Genomic DNA, 22,242 nt, shown 5'->3' on the forward strand with positions numbered 1-22,242 from the left:
GCTTGTTTTAAAGTTTCACTAAAACATTTCAGCTGAAGAGGTAGTCTCATGTTTTCCCATGCATATCATAAATTCTATTATAGTAAAACTGTATGCTTCATCTGTGGCAAAACTTCTTAAGCATCAAACTTTCATACACATTCTGCAAAGATATTACAGTGCTCTTACAGGGATTTTAGAAATGGCACAGCAAATTAATACAAGTTTAAAGAACTTACCTACTGAAAAAAAGGAATTTGTTTAGACAGATACAAATACATGCCTTGTAAAGTTCTGTACCCACCTACACCTTTAGCCACAATAATTTATGAAAAAACCAGAACCATTGAACCATAAGACACAGTTTCTCATTTTTCACTGCACGTGAGAAAACATCCTTACAGCATTCACAAACACACTTGTCAAGCAACACACAGCTCCATGCAGTGTAAAAGAAAACACAACAATTAGACTGCAACATAACAAAGAGAGAAAAGAGAGTTTCTCACCCCTCAAAACAAAACTGGAACTTTGGTTTATAGGAACGGCTATGCCCATATACCCTCCTCATCATCCTGTGTGCCAGACATGAGGAGATGCACAGAGAAGGTGATGGCATTGGAATGAAAGAAAGAAAGAAAGAAAGGTTAGTTACTTTGGTGCATATGAAATACAATTTTCTTGGCTTTTAACAACATGTTTTTTTTCTAGTGAAAGCCAGTGAACACACATGAACAAGCTTGTATTACATATACAAGAATCTGCATCTATAGCAACCAAAAAACAACAACAGTGATGTAAAATTTTTTCCTCCCCATTAAAACAGTGTGTAGGAAGATGATTATAAGATTAAATATTAAAAGATTATCTATTTTTTAATTGCACGCAATTCAAGCCAACATTGAGAGCAATGAAAAGGTCAAAACTTTAGGTAAGCAAATAATTTAATCAAATTGTCTTACATTTTGTTAAAAGATACAAAACTGCTGAATAACAAAAAAAATTATCATTAGCAAAGTAAAAGTACACTTTTCTAAAATGCTATCAATTAAATTTATCTTTTCAACACATGTTAAACACTGCACATTTTTGGATGCTATTAAATAGTTCTTCCCCTTTTTTCCAGTTTTGAACCATTAGGTTTATTCATTTTGAGTTTTAGGGATAAATAACATTAATGACAAATACAAAAATTCAAAACAAATTCTTAGTTTGTTTTTAAAGGGGATTAATTTACGGTAGATAAGTTGAAAGCAAAAAGTCTTTCTTCACATTTACTATAAACTTGAATTTAAGAATAAAATAAATTTTAATAAAATCTAAAAAATAAACATGAACTAAACCAGGAGATTGAAATGTTGTTCCCCAGATACACTAAGATGGCAATTTTGCAATGACTCTTTATCTACACACACACAGAGATGTGCTCGTGCACAGCTATCTCTAAATACAGTTCTACTGTGCCCAATGATGTGACACTCAGCTGCTAGAACTTAGAGGTGCACAGCACAATGTTTTTAATTTAACTCAGGATTTCAAAATCAAATAAAATCTTATTTTACTATCCTTAAAATCCAACCATTAATATCTTAGAAACATTAAAAAAAACCATTCAAAACCTTGAAAGTTAGCTTCTGTAACATATTGCTGGCACTTAATTAAATCCAAAAATCTAATAAAATGAATGGTAATTAATTATGATTGAAATGGACAGGAATTTTAGCCTGAAAGTATACACTGCCAGTATCACTACTGTTCCTAACCCATTCTTGGAATAAAAAAGAGCTCCCAGATGTCAACTGTTATTAAAAACCAGATGTTAAGATAGATGTCTTGCATGTTGCTGAATTAAGTAAAGAAATCTGACAGTCCACTATAAACTTAGCTATCATTTAACACAGAAGAAATGTGGGTAAATTTTTTACAGTTAACTTGGAACACATCTGAGTTATAATGTCTGCACAAATACACCACATAGCAAAGGCAGAGTAAGGCCTGAATATCTTTATTCATTTTTGAAACAAAGGCACGGGTTCTGTAAAGCTTCCAATGAGCTGAGTTTGCCTCTGAAAACACAAGTTATTTCCTCTGGATTCTGCAGGAGCCACTCCTGGTCCGGCCCACTAATGCTAATTGAACTGACTTCCAAGCTGACAAGAATTTTTGCCAGAGTAAAGGTTGAAGAAAGAATGAAGGATTTCTTTTCCACTGAGTAGTTTGATCCTATTTCACTAACATAATGCATTAGGTTAATCTTTGGTGATATCCTCAAAAACAGCAAGAAATCAACAAAATGGACAAGACAACGGGTTTGCAAGTGACTCCTCCCCTAACTACACACAGCTGGTTTGCTGTTCAGAGTATTGCAATTCTTCAAACAGGCAGACATTCATTTTTACTTCAATTATTTGCGCCATCTCCTTTTGGCAGAATTCTAGAAGAGTTGAAAAATGAAATATTGTCAAATATTTGTAAAGAGTTTTATGGGAAATTAAAGACAAATATAGTTTGACACTGATCCCGATATACAAAAAGCAATAAATTAAAAGCTGGAGCTCAGTTAATGTCAATCAACATGGTTTTATTGAGCACCAGTCCTGTCAAAATATAACTTTCTATCTTTACCAATTACAGAGGGGCTCTTTTTTATAAGGTAAGTGCTTTGAAATAATATGCTGAGATTTCTGTAAGGCATTTGATTATGTGCCACATGACACAGTGTCAGAACAATTAGCTCTGTACTGAATGAATGTTTGCTGGAGAAGGAAGGGAACCCATAGATATCTTTCTCATCCCAAACTTTCTCCATATTCCCATGATCTGAAAGAAAAGCCTGACAGTCTTCTTGGAAAAGTGAACAGATGTGGAATTATCTGAATAAATGTTATCAGACATAGACACATATGCCTGAAATCATGAATCCACTATCATAATTGGAAAACATATAGGGCAGGCTTAGAAGAAAGGGAACTGTTTCTGAAATCAAGGACATCAAAAAGGTCTTTACAGGTCATGGTTGAAATGAACACGTGGTACAATGTTGGATTTACCAAGACAAATACAGGCAGAGAAAGAAAACCCAGAACTTTTGCTACATCTCTAGACAGTAGCACAAGACCATTAAGAGAATTTCACATCTGGTCCTCATGTCACACTCTTGTGAATATTTGAAAGACTGTAAACAGCTCAGGAAACAGCTAGAAAATTATTGAAAAATAAACTTGGCAGTGAGAAACAGGAGACTCGACCTAAATGATTCCTCAGAAAAAATTAAAAGATTTTCTGATCATTATTAAGTAACACAGAGAAAAGGAGACAGATCTTTTCTCTAGTAAAAACCATCTAGATAGAGATTTAGAGAATGTAGTTAAACTGCAAATACAGGACATATTTTTCAGTAATTTATCATTTCTGGATGATTTGAAGATTTCATATCAAGTCTTAGACACTTTCTAAAAGATACGGTTAATTACATTCAAACCAATTTTTAAATTATAGACTTGATGAAGAAATTATTGAGTAGTCCACATTATGATCACAGTCCACTTAACCTTCAACAGCTACAATTAATAAAAATCCTCTTCCATCATTTTTTCCTCACATCTGTTTCAATGAAAATGTGTTCCATGGTCCACCTTATCATGTATATAAAAATTTAATACATATTTTCCAATTTTTTGATTAGCAATTTCATAAAATTAAGCACAGTGTTCTGTTTTGACATGAAATGGAATAAAAATAATTTTAAAAATCAAAAAAACCACCAATCAGTAACATCACTGTATTTTAAGCTTTTAATACTAAGAACAACCTCAAAACCAGTCTCAACTGGTATAAATCCTAACTTACAGTTACAAATTTTTCTGTATGGATAGGAACAAGTACCCAAAAACACTGGATAAAAAGCACATAAGAATCAGGACTGTAATTTTGACAGGTTCCATGAATAAAGTATTGTATCAAGAAGCTAAGGTTTGGTGCCTCACTGCAAACAGAAAATAAAATTCCCTACTTATTTCTGCATTCTTGACACACAGTGAAGCAAAATAAAAGCTGCAGTAATGCCTTATCATTTATTAATATTGGAACAGAGGATTCCAGAAGTAAGCTTAGTTTTTCCTATCAGTGTGTGTATCCTATAGAATCATTAATCTATGGCTCTTTCAAACAATAAACTGCAATCAAGCAATTTTTCATTAATGTTTGTGTACATTAACTGCTTTTTAAACTTGGATCTTTCATTGGTTTATAAGGTCAAGAATAGCAATTCAATGACAAAAACTGCAAAGCAAAATCTCAGTTACTGACAAGTGAAACAGGAAAACACCCAAAATTTGAGAGATACCATTTGACTTGAGAAATTAGTATACACACTTGTCATAAAATTGTTAACAATTCCAAGTGTTTAAAATATTGAATGCCTTGTATTTTTAGGACAGACATCCCAGTAACTAATTTGGACCTGTATTTATAGTAAAGTGGAATAATCTCAAATACCAATGAGGCTTTTTACAAATCATTGATTTTATTTCATTCCTTTTTTTAAATTTCTGTGCTGCTGTTTACTATAATTGCCTACTATCTTAAAAACAAGTATCTGCTATAACAAAAAGTGATTTACTGCTCTGACCCAATTGCCATGAAACCTCAAATACGGCTTCAAAGTATCAAAATGAGGAAGCTAAAAAACAGTGCTTGGAAAACATTACACACAGATGTAGAAATGTACAGAGACATTTTCTGTTTTGCTACTGGAGTATATCTCAATGCAAGCTTTGCAGGCAGATTTCTTAGCCATCCAATCTCTAAGGCTCATCAGGGTCAGCAGTAAATTGGAGACAGTGGCCTTCAGATAACCTCACACAGCAGAAAGAACAAAGGAGAACTCTAATTATGGTCTGCACAATTAGGTCTAGCAACAAAATTTTAATAATCAGATGCCAGAAATTGTCAGCCCAGTCATTGCCATTCTGCATGTAGCAAATTCTTGCTCACTGGTGAACATGGAGTAGCTGCAGGAGGTAATATTTGTGTTCCAACAACAACAAATCTACAGCTACTACAATGGTCCTGAGAGTCACCTCTGTACAATACACCTGTCTTGGGGGGTATTCTGAATTAATCGTGCCCAGAACTGTCCCCTTTAGCAATTTCACAGTGTTGGAGGACCTCCTGGAATGTATGTTTCATTTAAGCTGAATCAAACAGGAACTTGGGGTGCCCAATCCAACACCACATCTGGATATGAACCATATGCAAGAAGTGGGAACGACCAGGAGGATTTGATTTGAATCTGCATTCCTGATGAGAGCTAAAACCCTAAGGTAGGTGCACTCAAAGACAGCAAAAGACTGCATTTCAATGTGGCCACCTCACGAAAATATGTGTTAGAGCACAATCCCTTGCACTCCTGTGGCATGCAAGTATCTTTATAAAACTTATTGTTAAAGAAAAAAAAAGTCCTGATCTCCTTCTAGCTTTCGCAATACAGGCAACATTAAAAACTTGATGAGTTAAGCTTTTCTGGCTCTCTTCCCACAATAGGAGACCCTTCCTGACAAGGCTCATCACATTTCCCTTTCATGTTCTGCATGCTAAGAATTAATGTCTTAACTTGGGTTAAATAAATCTAGCAATAACCTGCTCATCTCTGCAACTAACTTTCTGATGACTGATTTACACTGCTCTCCTTATTATCTACGGCCTCTAATGGGTCATTAAACATGTAACTGCTGGCTCTGAACTGTGAAATTGTCCTACTTACAGCAAATACTCACATTTACAAATATTAATTTCCCCTTTTTACAAAGAAATCTACCTGCTATGCAATGGCATTTCTTTCAAATCAAGAACTTAGTCTAAAAATTAGAATCTTTTAGAGCTTAGAGAGACTTTCATCTGCTGCTCAGTTTCTGGGAGCAAACATAGCTGAGGACTAATCACATGAACTCTCCATGCACAGAACAATTGACTACAGAAGAGTTTTGTGCATGAATGATTTGAAGAACTGAGCCTTTAGCTAAAAAGTGGAAAGACTAACAGTGGATTCATTAAAGTGTTTGGGGCATAGAGCTTTAAAAGGTCTTTATTTTATGTTTCATTTGTATATTCAAAAAGATGAATAAATCTTAAAAATTGCTTCAGCAATATGTATTTATGTCAGAGGTCTATTTTCAAAGTTATCCATAACAGAAGGGGTCACAAGTGACCATGCATCACCCAGTTATGAAAATGGCCTTAAATCCCATCTCACCATTTGTTCTATTTGTATATAGTTGGGTTAAAATCAATCACAAATACAGCCATGGGTGAAAGTGAAATGTTGTTTCTGACCATTTACTTTACAGCACCCAGACCAGTGTTCACATGAATAAGATGTTTCAGCAGATACTCATGCATTCTGAAGTTTTATCACTAGATGAAGCGGAAACTCAATGCTTCTTACAAGAACTGGTCCGTGAAATCAGATTTGCAATGCAAAAATTTATGGTCCCCTTTTTAGTGAAAGCCTGTGACATGTTATCTCACTTAAGTAACCAGTGCCAGATATGCAACTTTTGTTATCAAGTTACTGTCTCTCAGAAATGCATTTTTGGCTCTCTCAGTTGGTCTACAGACCTATTTTAGACTATGATGGTGGCAGATAATTTTTCTGCTAAGAAATGTAAGATAAATGTAAACCTCTATATAAGTGTTGTATATTATAACACACACATTCAGGGGAAATGAAGGGGAGAGATTTCTATAGCTAAACATGATCTCAAAAAATTCTTCCATATGTGGAAAAGACTGGAAAGCTAACATATAAATATAGATATATATAAATATACACACTGCTCAGTGTGTATACATTTATATCACATTCATTAAACCTCAAAATATAAAATAAATTAATTTCTGTAAGCAAAGGAGAGGTATAACTTTTCAATGTGCAAAATACATCTCTCAAAGTATCAAAGACAGCAAAACCTATTTCCTACTTCTTGTTTTTAATAAAACTCCAGTTTAGATGGTCTTTTTGTAAATTAAAAATTTAATATCATTAAAAGATATTTAAAAAGCAGCCTGGCTACAGTATAATTGCAATTAAGAGGCAGGAATAACAAAAGCATTTATAAATATTCCAAATTTCCATTGGCTTTTATTTTCAAGTGAGAACTCTTGAGTAGCTCACAATGTTTTTAACTGCAAAATGGCAGCAAATCAAAACCAAGAATCAGAGTATTCTGAAAGACAAATTCAGATTCAGAGATACTCTTCCAAATTTCAAGGCTCTTTCTTTTCTTCCATCACAAGTACAATGTAACTCACACTGACCCTTAGGTTTGAAGCCAAACCTCAAAATGTGGGCAAGCCTCTGTGGAAAGCTATTTCAGTTTTCTTCTTAGGACAAAGTGGACAGAAATACCTAGATAGATGTCAGGCAAAATTTTCTATATCTCCTGATATAAGCACTTGATAAAACTCAAGTTTTGGGAAATGCTTAGACAGAAGTTACTTCCTCATTACAGGAGATTTGTCATTCAGTAGCTGCTTATAATAAACAATATCGCTATGAAAACTGCATGCAACTTAATTGGAAAATTGGTGTTTTCAAGGTGATCATGATACAAATAGGATTTTACTGCATTCAGTTCAACAAGTCTGAACAATGTGTGATATGAATCACAAGTTCTTTGTTCCAGAAGAATAATATGTGCAGCAAAGATGAAAAATTAGATGAAAGATTAAAAATCTGAAAGCATTTATCTGACTAATTTGCACTGCACTTCTGAGTTCTCAAAACACTAATTCAGCACAATACTAGTTATTTACAGTGGATATGTCTGAGATTGTTTATACTGAATGTACTGACAAGCAAACCTTGCCCTGCCCAAATTCCTAAATTAAATAAATCCATGTGACTCCGATGAGCTTAGTGCAGGCTCAACTCAGTGCTAATGCAATTGCGTGCTGCCCTGCAGCTTGAGGCACCAGCAGAACAAGTTCACATCCATTTGGGGAACAGACAAGAGCAAGCTCACACCTGCCTAAAAACAATGTGTAAACATACAGGATAAAGAAACACACAGAATATTAAACAAAATCTGGGTCAGGGAGGAAGGCAGTCATTCCAACTTAGTGCATTAGGCAGCTATATCATATCACTCCTTTTACGCAGGACAATGTCATTGGTTTTCTCCTGCTTTTCTCTTTTCTTCTTTTTTCCTGAACAACTAAAAGACAAAGTTTCTATGATGCAGAAAAATCTCAAACAAGAGATTTCATTTTTCCAGGTACTAAACATCTGCTCTGACTGACATTTCTACTCACAGTCTAAAGAAATTTGAAGAATTTTATGCTTTTCAAATAACCATGGTTATTTGCATTAGCTGAACTACTCTGTTTTATGTTTTTATGGCTCTTATGTTTTGTTGTTTGGTTTTGTGTTGATTTTTTTTAAAGGAAAAATCTCAGTTTTGATATTCCTGAGGCCTGTTCAGGAGTTTGAGGTTGGCAATTTTCCAGGGTGGCCACAGAATACAAGGCATTATGCTAACGACCAGGACTGCCAAAATACACAAAGCAGCATGCTCTCCCTTCCCCTAAAATTACATATGGATCAATACAGTGATTTGTAGATCAGGATCCAGACACTAAAATAATAATCGTTGTTTGACTGTCCTGTGGTTCTGATTTCCAAGTCATCCACCTCAAACAAAATCCCATCTGACCTGTTTGGAGTTTTTCACATATCGTCTTTCAGCAACTCCAAGGATATTTAGCAGTTCCAGCTCATGAATAAAGACCTGTTGCCAAGACCAGTCACCACTTTACAAATCAATAAACACTTTTTTTTCAGAGCACATGGTCTTCTTCAAAAAGTTAGTTTTTAGTGGCACACACCTACTTGGCGACAGTCAGTTTGTTGTCAAGTTTCACACATCACTGCATGTGATTTCTTTTCTCAAATGGAGAAAAGAATGCTGGAGTATGCTGGAGTTTACCAGCATACTTTTAAAAAGCCTGTTTAAAATGAGGCACATTTAATAGTAAGACAGCTACAGGCTCATTCTGGAACAGCTGGCCTTGTGACTGGAAGAAGGGAAGCTCCAGAGATGCACCCTGCCCCATTCTCTGTCCTGATAAGGAGGACTTTTCCTTTAGATAGGAGGATAGTGAAGAAACCTTGAACTACCTTTTAGGCCTCCTTGCTGAGATCTCAGAGGAACAGAAAACTTGTTGGTGAGTTTGTAACAAATTACTTCTAAACACTAAATCTTGCAGAAGAGCCATCAGAAATGTTTTAAGTAGGAAAAAAAATCTCCATGTAGTCAGACAGGATTAAAAGATGTAAAAGGACATCTTTTTACATGCTTAGGCACCATGTGACATTCCATCCTCAATTATAGCTTCTAAGAATAGGGCCAACTTTTTGGAAAGCATCCAATTCCTAAAGCACGCCCTGTGATATTCACATTTTTCTAAAAATCTGATTATTTTCTATGAGCACATAATCTTTCATAAAACAAAAATCAAAGTATATTTGTAGCCCTGGTGACCACAGAGTAAAGCATTCAGCTTTGAATCCACTACAGCTCAGGTATTCAGAAAACTCTTAGGAGATTAAGAACACTGTACATTGTATTTCTTTAAAAATCTCCAGTACTATGGGAAGTAAGAAGATTTGACAGTTGTTATAATCATCAGGATTGGCAATAAAATCTAAAGTATGAAAATTATTCAGATATTATACCTCCAGTCTTGCACTGTGGTAATGCAGAATCAAGTTCTTCCCTATGACCTCTCAAATAGCAAGAATCAAGTTCTTCCCTATGACCTCTCTAATAGCCTGATTTCCTATTAAGAATGCCATCAGACTAACTTAATCTGAGGCATACTCGTGTCAGATTACCTACACTTCTTTTTTCCTGTAGAAATGCCACTTTTCATTTCATAATCAATTAAAGTTTTTTACTAAGTAGTCCATAAGCAGAATCTTAGAACCCTCAACCACATCTTAATGCTCTCAGAACCCTCTACCACATCTTAATGCTCTCATGAAGTTAAAGAAGTCCTGGCTGATAAGCAAAGATTGCTGTTCATTATGTGGAGACTATCCTGGAGTTAGAGATTGGTCATACAAGCTGAGGACTGTAAGGACTTTGAACAGAGAGTGAAAAATGCCCAGAGAAATGAACAGTAAGTGAAGATGGGTGACTAGAGCCTCAAACTCAGAATAGGGAACAGACAGGGGGGTGCTGAGAGGCTCCTGAGATGCGAAAACCAAAGGGAAGGAGAGGTCACAAACTGACCAGAATGGTGGCTAGCAGGGCAGAATTCTCTGCTGGCTGGTAACTCACAGGCCTGCTCCCATACTGAAAGGACACAACTGACAGAAGGAGGGCTGCCCAGTGAGGCAGCTGTGGCAGGGAATACAAATGTGCTGGTTCCTAACAACTTCCAACAACAGCAATTTGCTTCAAGAGCACACAGTCACTGGTGTGACACAAAAACATTTTCCATAAAGGGAAAAACTGAAAGATGATGTGGGCAACTGAGGCCAAGACAAAAGAGTTTTAAGGAAAAACAGTAAGGATGTAGAGGTGAGAATACAAGAGGCAGAGAGCTGGACAACTGGGTTTGGGGAATCTGTGCTGTGGGGCAAGATAGCTGTTAAATCTGGAAGTTCAAATTTATTCAGCCATGGGGGCTTTTTGTTCCAGACAACTCGTGGATGCAACAATCCAGAGTAGATTACTGTAATGCACTCTACAAGGGACTACATACTACAACTCCTTGGAAACTGAAGGTAGAGCAAAATGCTTATTCAGCTCATTTTCATTCTAGGAGTATTACCCCCGCACTTCAGGATACACACTGACTGCCAAAATGTTTCCAGGTGGAAATTAAGAAAGATTGCCAACTCTCAAGCCAAAACTGAAGAGAATAAATTTAAGTTTTTGTGCAAAGCTGCAGAATTATCTTTTTTTCCCTGTTTTTTTTAAAGACTAGTAAAAAATTGTTAATATATGTTACTGACATGGCAGCACTCAATCTCCTGAAATTTATTTCTGTCAAATAAAAATAAGATGTACAAAAATAACCAGAGATCACACCATGACCAACTGTAAAAAACCATGTCTATGGGCAGATGAGAGAGTCTTCCTACTCTTTATGAAGTTTCCTTACAACTGCACCAGAGTTAGGTCTAGACAAGGATGGCAAAAAAAGGTCACCCATCTATGCCTCTCCCTAGAGAGCAAAAAAGAGGGAATAAAGGCTAAAAGTGTCTGGAAATTTGTCTTTGTTCCCTAGCAGCAGCCAGAAGACCAAAACACATCCACTGTATCTAAAAAAAGGTGCTCAACTAGTTCCTTCAAGAGAAGTCAGACATCCTGCTCTTCACTAAGACTGGAGTCATTCTGCTACATGCTGCCCACAGCAGAATAGGAAATCAGGTAAGAGTTATAACAAAAACATAATCATTAAAAAAATGTCAGTACCTGAAGAGGAAAGCTTCTCATAAATATTATGCCTATTTCAAACAGGATGTGCATCTTCCAAGGTCTTCCAAGAACCTCTGGTACACCTTTCTCTTTACAAAGGGTACAGAAATGTCTGATTCTTTGTTGCAAAAATGTACTCCACTGCCCAGGTACATACTTTACAGACATAAAATAGCATGCATTTCTCTATATAAATGTGGCATGTGGATTAGAAAATCCAGTATTATCTACAGAAATGAAAAATGTTTCAAATTAACACTGTTCAACTGTCTCTGCCTCTCAAGAAGTCAGGAGAAACTTTCAAAATCCCTCCCTAGCATTCACCAAACTAAAGAATATTTATGCTACAACATGCACAGCTTCTTCATCTCCTTAAAAAACTAAAAATTCCCTCTGATGATTTGCAGGCTTATTATTTTCCCACTTTATTCTGTGCTTTTAAACCACATGTTGGGTTACAGTCACATACCTAGAATCTGTGTGTAATGTTGAATGGGACATGCAGGTTTCTATGGCACACAGCAATCAAATTGCTGCACAAATGAATGCTGTAAAGAGGGGTAAATAACAACACAAAAATTAAAGAAAAAATTATTATCCATGATTGAAAAATGTAAGATAAAGCAATGTCTAGAGTTCACTCATTATTACCCTTGACTGTGCTGTTCCCAAAGGTTATTTCAGCAAGGATTTTGCTATGAATCTCCTATTTGCTTTCTTAACAAGTAAACATATGCTGGGCTAATCCATTGTTCACAGTGTGTGGAAATTTTGGGATGACAGCACTTCAGGAGAACACCTCTTCTGAGTCCAACACAAGCTGAAACAAAGCTCTATTCATCTAACCTGTTCTTAGAAACCTCCAAGAAAGGACCTTCCATTACATGTATATGAAAGAATGTCCACATTTTGTTTCCACTTACAGATTCATTAGACTCACAGTGAAAAAGTTTTCTTTTTAAAAACTAACCTAGTTATTCCTGGCAAAATTAAATTTACTGCTCCTAGCCTTTCTCCATTGGGCACTGGAATATAATTGATCATCGTCTTTTTTACAACAACATTTTATGTATTAGAAGACTTATGTCTCCCCTTTGGTACTTTCTAGACTAAACAAACCATGTTCTTTAAGCCTTCCCCACAGGTCATGTTCTCTAAAACTTCTATCACTCTTGCTGCTCTCCTTCTGTCCCTTTCTACTTTGTCTATGTTTCCTAAAGCATGGAGATCAAAACTGTAAACAGCTTTTCAGATGAGCTCTGACCAGTGCTCCAAGGAAGAGAATAATTGCTTCCTGCTTCTTCTTCAGTATCATATCTATCCTAGAATTAGATCCAACTTCATTGCAATGGTATTCCACTGAGCAATTTAGATTCCTTTTTCCATGCAATTACCTCAATAGAATATGTGACTTCTCCCCTGTAAACAGACTTGCCTTTACCAAACTTCAAATTTCTTATTCTAGACTCTCTCCAGGTTATCAAGATTGGAGCAGCTTATTGAGCAGTTTGACTGCTCCTGCTGTGCTTGGAGCTTCTTACACCTTTATTCATGATCAACAATATTTATAGCATTTCTATTTCACCACTGAAATAATCTCTACTCATCAGAATCAGATAAAGGACAGACCTCTTCGGAACCCTGCTGCAACTGGCCCTCCTGTCTGAAAATAAGCAATGGAAAATTTGTCTATTGGTTGCACACCCATCTCATGGCAATCTCATAATTATTTAAATTAAATAAATATATTTTTAATTAAAGCTTTTATTGTTGCAATTCATTTTACATTAGTTATTCATTACATTACAAAATTATGTATTTATTTGCATATTAAAAATATCTGGTGGCCCAGTGTAAAACACCAGATGAATTAAGAGCTACCACTTTCTGCTTTAACCACAAAAGCAGTTACCCTATCAAAGGAAATTGGATTTGCTTGACTTAATTTTCCTTGGCAAATTCAAGCAGACCAGATAGGATGGGTATGCTAGACCTGCATTCTTCTTTAGAGAATGGCCCAAAACTATCACCTAAGAAAAAAGCTGAGTACAAGTACTAATAAATACTAGTAAATTAGCTGCAATTTTATGTGCTCTGTCTTTAATCATGCACCTATTTCCACTATTCATATAACATCTCAATGTTCTTGAATATATTTTGATATTGACTTTCATTATGCTTCTTATCCGTTCTCCTCCCTGAATAAGCTGTTACCATGCATTGAAAAGCACTTGACTAAATGTTAGCCCTCTTACATTGTCTTGTGCCTCAGATTTCTTTCACAGGTTCAGGCTTCTTAAATAAGTTGAAAACAGTGTCTGGGTTTCAGTAACACTGTGGTGGTTATTACCTGTTTTTTCACATCTCTTACCTTCATTTTGGCTTTTTTTTCCTTCCGTTCCTTGCATAAAGCCAATTTTTTTTTTTATTTTACAGATATTTCCATACAATTTTTCCTTTTTTTATAAACTCAGCCAACTTATCTCTGTTAATCAGAAACAGAACCAAACCAAGACAGCAAGTCCTTAATTCCCTTCTCCTCTTTCTGACAGAAAAAGATGTTCTTAACATGTTCCAAGAATTCAAAGGATTATGTATTATATTGTTCACATTTATAGTTTGTGGTTTGGGGTTTTTTAATTTGCGTTAGTATCCAAGAAATCGTGTTTTCTCATTCTTACCTGCTCCTGACTAACACAATTCCATTGGTCACTGTGTAAAAAAAGTGTAATTTGCCTCTTAGCCTCCTTCTCCCAATTAAGTAGTCTATTATACATCCCCATTATATTTTCATCCCTGTTTTTCCCTTTTATTTCTACCCAGACATTATGAACTTATAACCTAGTTTAGTATCAAAAAATCATTTTTCATATAAAAGCAATGTTAAATTTTTCCTCAGGCTCCTTCATCTGAAAATGAGTTACTTGTTTCTACAGACTGTTTTTCTACTCCAGAAAAATAAGGCTCCAGACAAAAAGCCAAAATTTTAAACTATTTCAGGAAATAAATACCAGGGCTATTAGCTTCAGTTCAAAGAACGCATCGTTGCTTATTAGATCTTTCGAAAATTTATTTTATTCTGAAATAGCAAAATAACAAAGTTATAAAACTGAGGGTGAAGAAAGAGGTGACCAACCTGATCTGGAGAGGGTCTGTGGTTGTGTTGTGTCCTCCCAGGAGACCGATGGTGGTGGTGGTGGTGATGGTGGTGGTAGTGGTGATGGTCATCATCATAGTTATCTGCCATCAGCTTCATTCTGTTTTGTGTCTGTGTAAAATGTAAAGCAAGACAATTTTATTGCATGTTGGAATGTATTATTCCGACAGTGTTTTAGGAATCTCTTGGCTCTGAGGGTTTTTCAGGAGTTTTTTTTTTAGCTGAAGGATCTAAGAATAGAAAACCAGACTGCTGGCTCACAGAAAAGGAAAGAGAAATAGAGAAATCAAGTATGTGAACACATCCTCTGTTTCAGCTTTCACATCCATAGAATGACATGAAGAAGTCCGAAAAGTAAATGATGACAGATGATGTGTTTGAAGGGCAAAAGGCATTCAGCTTTTCTAAATGTATTATTTTAGAGCTCTTTCCTATTTTTCCAGTCTAACATTATGTCTCAGCAATTGACTTCTTAAATCTCACTGAAAGGAATATTAAGTGTACTTCAAACATTTACAGTTGGCTACCAAGGCATGTCAGCAACAACCATGAATGGCTCTAATAGTTCAGTTTTGGGTAATTTGTTTCTAATTGTACACCAGGATCACCCTGCAAAACAATAAGTAAAACGAATCTGAAAACAAAGTGATAGAGACACAGGCACTTAGAGAAATAAGTGATTATGGAACTTGACACATTACTGAATGGAAGTAAGTTTAAGATATAGATCTTGAAAAAGAGATCAACACTTCAGCTACAGCTGTGTACAGATAATAAAATCTATGTCACCATGGGATAACAAGATACAATGCTGCTCCTTATCACTATTACAATTATTCCATACCATGAAATATATAGACTTGAATAATTCAAACCTTGCTCATAACACCAAAAATATCTTACTACCAATAGTCTGACACCAATAGATACAGTCATTATTTTTTTGTGGTACCAGGAGTGAAGACTCTCTCAGGCAAACCTGTTAAACTGCAATCAAGTTTTAATTAATTTTGCACTAAAAAAACTCAGAAAAAAATGGTGTCAACTCCCAAAGATCTCTTCCAAAATTAAAATAATCAGTTAGAGGCATATACAATCAATACCACACAGATGACTGAATGAAAGATAGCAGTCTTAGCTACCTTGATGTTTTGCTCCAAAGCAGCAGGATTCATGGTAACCCCATTGAGGATGGGAGCTAAACACATTGCCCAGGACTGTGTCCAGATTAATGAGTTCCAAAGGACCAACATAAGCAGATGAATTTGAACACAACTCATTTGTTCAGTATGTTCCCATATTAACTGGTCTAACTGCCTTCCAATGCAAGTGCCCATGAGTTGTCATGTCCCATAGCTAGGATGTAGTAAATTTACTTCCAGGACTGCTGTAATTTGATTTTCCTTCAACAACACTTCTATATGAAAGTGTCTGTTTGGAAAATTTCACTGGCAAGTATATTTTCATGTAAAACCCAGAGACTGCTATTAAATTCCCCAACTTAAATGTTTTTTGCTGAAGCTGAAAAGGGATTTGAAAAAAAACAAGCAAACTAAATATTCATATTACATAATATTTCAAGTATAACACAGTCTAATGCCAGGACAACAGCCACAGAATCCCAGGAAGTCCTGATGTACCTTTTCAGCAATTAATTTTTTTCAGTTGTCACAATGTTTCTCAAGCACTTCACATGATGTTCAATAGAGGATCAGAGAAAACTGATTTACAGGAGGAGAGCTGTAATCAGTTTCAGTAGAAACAACCAACTAACCCAACCAAATCCTCAAGGTATTCACAACAAAAAAAAATAGAGAAAACATTAGAGGTCAGATGTGCACTGTCAGACTTTCTGAGCATCTCCATAGCACTGTAAGAGAATTTTCTCAGTATAGAGTGAGAAGAACCTGCACAATTGGAAATATTTTTTTTCTCCCGCCAAAATACAAAGATGGAAGCAAACAACTGAATGAATTTCAGTTGTGACTTTGTACTAATTTTGATAAAAAGATCATCTCAGTATGAATCATCATGGTTGTCTGTCTTTAGATTCAAAGAGGAAGGGCTTTTGAACAAAAGAGTGGAAAAGATGGAGAATTAATAGACAAATAATAAACCACTTACTATAAACACTGTCATACCCTGCCTCTTTGGGGAAGCTCCTAAAATTTTATTAGTTTATTTTCTTATCAATGAACAGCCTTAAATTTCCTACCTTTCAACTGTATTCCATAAAGAATGCAAAAGTTAAACAAGATGAGATATGCAATCCTAAAAGTGTCCTTTGTAATGAGGTGTTGGGGATTAGGCGTGTCATGGGATAAGAACTGTAAATGAATGATGTCATCTTTCTAATTTGGTGCTGAAATATAAATAAACTACTTCTTATGTTTCTTCCTTTTGCATGCCAGATTGCAGTAAAATGTACACAAAGAAATGTTAATGCTCTAGTAGCCTTCCTTTAGTGTGCCTTTCTGGGAGCAAAATATACAAGAAATATGAAATGAGAATTTCTTTTCCATTCAAGAAACCATCAAACCATCTAAACTTCATCATGACTTGTAACTGCCATCAATTTCTTAAAATGATGCAACTTACCTGACAAAAGAATACTTTTAAAAGCTTTTTGTTTTTATTTGTTAGCTCTTCAACTGATAGCAGACACAATTTTAATGTTATATTTGTCTTTGCTTTAGCTAGTCCTAGTGCTGCACTTCCACACTGAAAATACCTGTATTTTCCAGGTATGCCTAGCTTTGGCTTAACAAGTACAAACACCTTATGATTTCAAACTTCTAAAAGCAAGATTTTTGAGGAGGACAAGCAGGAGGATTTCTGGAGAAGAACCAAAGTAAAGCTATCCTGAGGAACAACACAATCCTTTTCACATCCTTCTAAAAAAAATGTGTAACATCACTTCTGTTTTCTCCCTTTGCCAGCTTTTGATATTTAGCAGGCTTTGAAATGCCAACTATATTTTTATTTGAGGAAGGAATTAATTAACCACATTGGAATTTGTTCAGGACCCCAGGGCTTCACACCCCTACAACTACATCCAGGCACACAGCAAGGTGTGTACGTGTTGGGACACTGGTTTATCAGTCAGAGGAAAATCCTCATGGTCTGGGTGCCAGAGCAGCACATTCAGGGACTGCTCCAGGGCTGCCTGAGAGGGAAAATACCACACAGTGACCTGGCAATGCCATCACTTCCTGCAACATCTTCAGCGTGCCTGAAAAGTCCCTATTCAAGGACAGCCAAGACCTTTTCTTACATTTTTTTTTTAGAAAGCACAGAAGATTACTCAATACTGACATTTCGGGATGATCAAGAAATTGAATTTTGAAATACACAATAAATGAAAATTAGAGTGGTGCTCACACATGCATTTAAACTGTGTAATATCTAATGTGCACCACTGGTTACTCTGCACTTTATCTGAAATTGTTATATTGCACAGGTCAAACTTGTATTCACATTCTCCTCTCAAACCTGAAAATGGGGCTTCAAAAAATTTACATAGCCACAGCTCAGCCAACAGTTCTTTTTGAATATGTCTAGAGAACAACAGGCCCACACCTGAGAAGGAACATGTTTTAATTTGGATTTATACTAGAAAAGAAAGACATGAACTTGTAAAATGCAACAATTAATTAACTCTATCTCCTAAAGACTGTGTATGGCCTTATTAGTTCTAGCCTAAACAGTGTCCTCAGATTTTTTTTGCTCTTAATTTATTGACTAGATTCAAAAATACTGCGTCCATTTTGAAATAAAGGAATGATCAAGGAATTAAAAGCAGCTTAGATCTACATGCACAGGTATATTAACCCTTAGGGCTTGAAACAGTTGTCTTTGATCATTCAATATCACTATTTGCTAAGCTGTCAAGGTCATGAATGGTATGTGGAACTGAATTTTTAACCCACTTACCAAAGAATTTATGACCTAGCACTGCAAGAAAACTGACAGATATTTCTTGTCCTCCTAAAAGTCTGTTGAGTTTAAGGAAGGATATACCAAAGTGAAATGAAAGTCTTTGATTGACTGGTAACAGACTAAATAGCTTAACAGCAATCTGTAACTGTAAAACTGTAATATTAAAACTGTCTTTTACAAAATATTTTAGCAAGGTGGCAATAGGGAACTATGCTTTCATCTGTCATCTGGATCAAGTTAACAACAAAACTCTCATGAATGAGGTTCAAATGAGGAAAAAAAGTAAGATTTGTTGCTCTGGGATATAGGTGCAATACAGTTCAATAGCTATTACTTTCCTTTGGATTTTCTTCTCAGTCTCTCTTCATTTAATGGAATTTGAAATATTTCCAGAATATTCACTTTCAATAAGGTAGGATTCTTCCCTATATGAGAAGGAGGCAGATAAAAGGCCTGCAGGCTGTCCTGGAGCTATCCTGGGGTCTAATTCTTAAAGCACAAAATTTAAAATCTAGAGACCCACATTCTAGTTTTGATCCTGCAATGGCCTCTTGTTGTCTTCAATTACACAGAAACTCTCTCTTGCAATCCCACTGTTTGACAATAATTCCACATTCTAATTCCATTCTAATAATGCCACAAAAAAACTCTGAAAACTTTATGATGCAGGCATTTAGTTCTAGTCTTCATAATTTTTAATAACAGGTGATTTTATCCAAGCTTTTTTTCTCTGAGACAATATTTTAGAAAATAGAAAATGGCAATGATCTTAAAAACTTGCATTCTCCAGACTACAGGGTTCACCAAGTTTATCCAGAAGCTGCAGGAAGGAATTATTTGAAAGAATCTAATTTAATGAAAGCATGTGCAACTGCAATTGGTTTTCCTGTATGAATCTAGTGCTTCAAACCTGAGTTTCATTAACAGACAATTAACAAAATGTTTGCTAATTAAGCCAGCTCTGGCTTTATGCTCTCCAAATAAAATCAGTTTTCACATTAGAACAATATTTTTGCACATTCTTTGAAAATTGCTGTCATCTGAATACAAGGGAAGAATTTCTTACCATTTCTACTGCTGCACAACTCAGAAATCACAAACTGCCATGGAATACAATTTATATTGGATTTGTTATGTGGCAAGTTACAATTCATTAAATTTTGGACAGCAAATGTTGTACTTGCCCTCACACACCCCTAAAGTTCAAGAAATTACACTTGTCACTCACAATCTTTTAAGTGACTATAAAAGTTTACATAAAATCTTGACTTTATAAATATGGTGAATTTCCTTATTTAAAAAAATATTACAATAAAACAATGTAGATTACCACAGAGGAAGACAGTCTTGGAAAGTAGCAACAAAAGGTATTTGAGAAAGCACCACAGAATCCTGTGCTTGTAAGTAACCCTTATAGTGACTTTTGATAACAAGAGTCATCACAAGAATTTCTTACAAAGAAAACTAAAATGCCATGTAAAGCCTGTATTTTCAGAACTTAATAAAGTTCACTAACCCTTTTTTACTTTTTTTAAAAACCATCTTCAGCAAGTTTTCCTTTATTCCACTTCTGTTGTCTCATCGTAACTAAATATTTTTCTGAAATCAAAAATAACAAGTTCAAGTTCCAACCTTGGAGCCTCTAAAAATCATCTTCAACTTCACTGTCATTGTTCCACCTGCTTTTAGCAGTTCAAGCCTATAGAGATACCTGCATCCTGCACAACTGATGTGAAAAGAAGCCAAAGAGTGAGATTAATTTGCCATCTAGAGAAGATACTTAGCAGAGATTCCTTTGCAATGTTTCAGTTTAAGCTTTTGACATACTTTGGGGCACTCTTTCACTCACTATCCAGCTGTAGAAGAAAAGAAAATTCCAAGGCTATTGCTAGAAAGCCAAACCTTGAGACTGCTTCATTTTTAAGGGCAGCACTTTTCTTGAATCCACACAATGAAATGAGACAAATTGTTAAAACACACCCACCAAGTATGGTTTTGACAGAAGGGTCCTTTTTCCACAAGCCAGAGGATCTGTTAACCTGTTATTGCTCTGAAGGATCTTTTGCCAGTATTAGAGCTGCATGGAAGAAGTGGACTTAATAGACTTCCAGAAATTGTATTACTTTATGCTAATTATTCAGGCCACTTTTAACAGTGTAATACTAACAACATCGTGCTAATTATTTCCAAAATAAATTATACTCTCGTCTTCAATGAGTATAAATATACAATATTATTCAATTCAGGATTCTTTGTTGCTTATGCAGGGAGGTTTTAGACACCAAGAAGACTCCAGTGGAAAAAAATGATGTTAAGACTCTTAGGTTTGCAAGCACTCATCAGTAAGTGAAAGATAACAAAAACACTGCAGTATGTTAACAAACCAGCAACTGCAAAAGCTAAATAAGTATGATAATCATAACCGTATGGGTGTTGGAATGCATCACCATGGGGCAGTGTTATGTTTTACTGAGTGCTTTAATTATGCATTTGCTTTTTATAACATCCCTGTAATGTAATCTGTTCTTATATTCTTACTCTTAACTACATTTTAACATGGGTTTGCTGCTTTGTTTCCTGCCTCCATTGAAGAACACAAATTTTTCCCTGTTAAAATTCCAAATGGGCTAATAAGCATGTTTTTCTTTTCCTGTTAGAGTGTATGACTTGTCTTGGAAAGTGTGAAAGACAGGATGCATGCAAGCTCAGAGTGTGCATGATAGCACACTGCAGAAAAGCTTGGCTACTCTGCATTTAACTCTTTTTAGGTTTTACTTCATTAAGAATAAGACTGTTCCATACAATGTATGGAACACAGTCAAGTTTCCATGCTAAGAAAGTACACATATTTTTCTTCTTCACATCTATATTTACTTAACTGACATGATGGTTTTACATTTAAAACTTAGAATTCTTATAATCTGTAACATGTAACCCAGAGCAGTTGATGTTCAGGCCCTGTCTGCCCTCACAGGACAGAAAATAGGGATTAAGAAAAGGTACTGACTATTTTCCAAGTTTTCATTATATCCAAAATTCCACCCAGGGAAAATACAAAATCAATTGCCAGACAAATTAATACTCAGACTCTTCTGCAGCAGTGTAAAGCAACTTCTGTGTAAATCTTTTCAGAGACTCAGGTCTGGTACTTTAGTGTTGAACATGAACACAGAAGCTTTAGAGACACTTCAGTTCTTTTTTTAATTAGAGCACTATTCAACTAGTATGAACAACCATTACACCTGCTGCTTTGCAAGATGACAAAATGTCACTGACTTACCCTGAAAGAAGCTAAAGCTCAGAGTAAGCCTCCCTCTTCACAAGCTGAAGGACAACAGCCTCCCAAACACCAGCTGGGATATTGGACACTTGGCAGACAGAGACAGGCAGCACTTCCAAGTGCCAAGCAGACACTTATCTAAAGTACTGAGGCCAAATTTCAACTTTTCTGACACTTGTGATTAAACAAAGCTATGCTGAATAGAACATGGACTGTCTGAATTTTTTTGTGCATTTAGAATTTGTGGTTTTGAAGTCTTTTAAAGCGCTGAGAATTAAAAGTATGGCTTGAAGCGCAGGAAATATCTTGTAATAATACAGCATACTCAGTAATGTATAGGCTCAAGTCATGCTAAAGGTATTTGTCTGAGTCCTACTACTAACCTGGGTAATTACATA

The 22,242-nt window shown here is 35.6% G+C and overlaps 1 protein-coding gene across 13 annotated transcripts in view; it reads right to left on the reverse strand.

Annotated features, from left to right (window-relative positions):
- ERC2 (ELKS/RAB6-interacting/CAST family member 2) overlaps positions 1 to 22,242 on the reverse strand; it is a 407,210-nt gene that overhangs the window by 107,269 nt on the left and 277,699 nt on the right. For all 13 annotated transcript variants that reach the window (XR_004981048.2, XR_004981047.2, XR_004981046.2 and 10 more), the window contains 2 exons: positions 14,605 to 14,736; positions 489 to 554 (listed from right to left, as the gene is read on the reverse strand). Coding sequence is in view for 1 of the 13 variants with exons in the window: in XM_036390910.2 (XP_036246803.1) it covers positions 528 to 554; positions 14,605 to 14,736 (159 nt within the window). In the remaining 12 variants the exon portion in view is untranslated. The remainder of the gene's footprint in view (positions 1 to 488; positions 555 to 14,604; positions 14,737 to 22,242) is intronic.

This window comes from Molothrus ater, chromosome 11 (assembly GCF_012460135.2).
Source record: "Molothrus ater isolate BHLD 08-10-18 breed brown headed cowbird chromosome 11, BPBGC_Mater_1.1, whole genome shotgun sequence".
Taxonomy (NCBI): Eukaryota; Metazoa; Chordata; class Aves; order Passeriformes; family Icteridae; genus Molothrus; species Molothrus ater.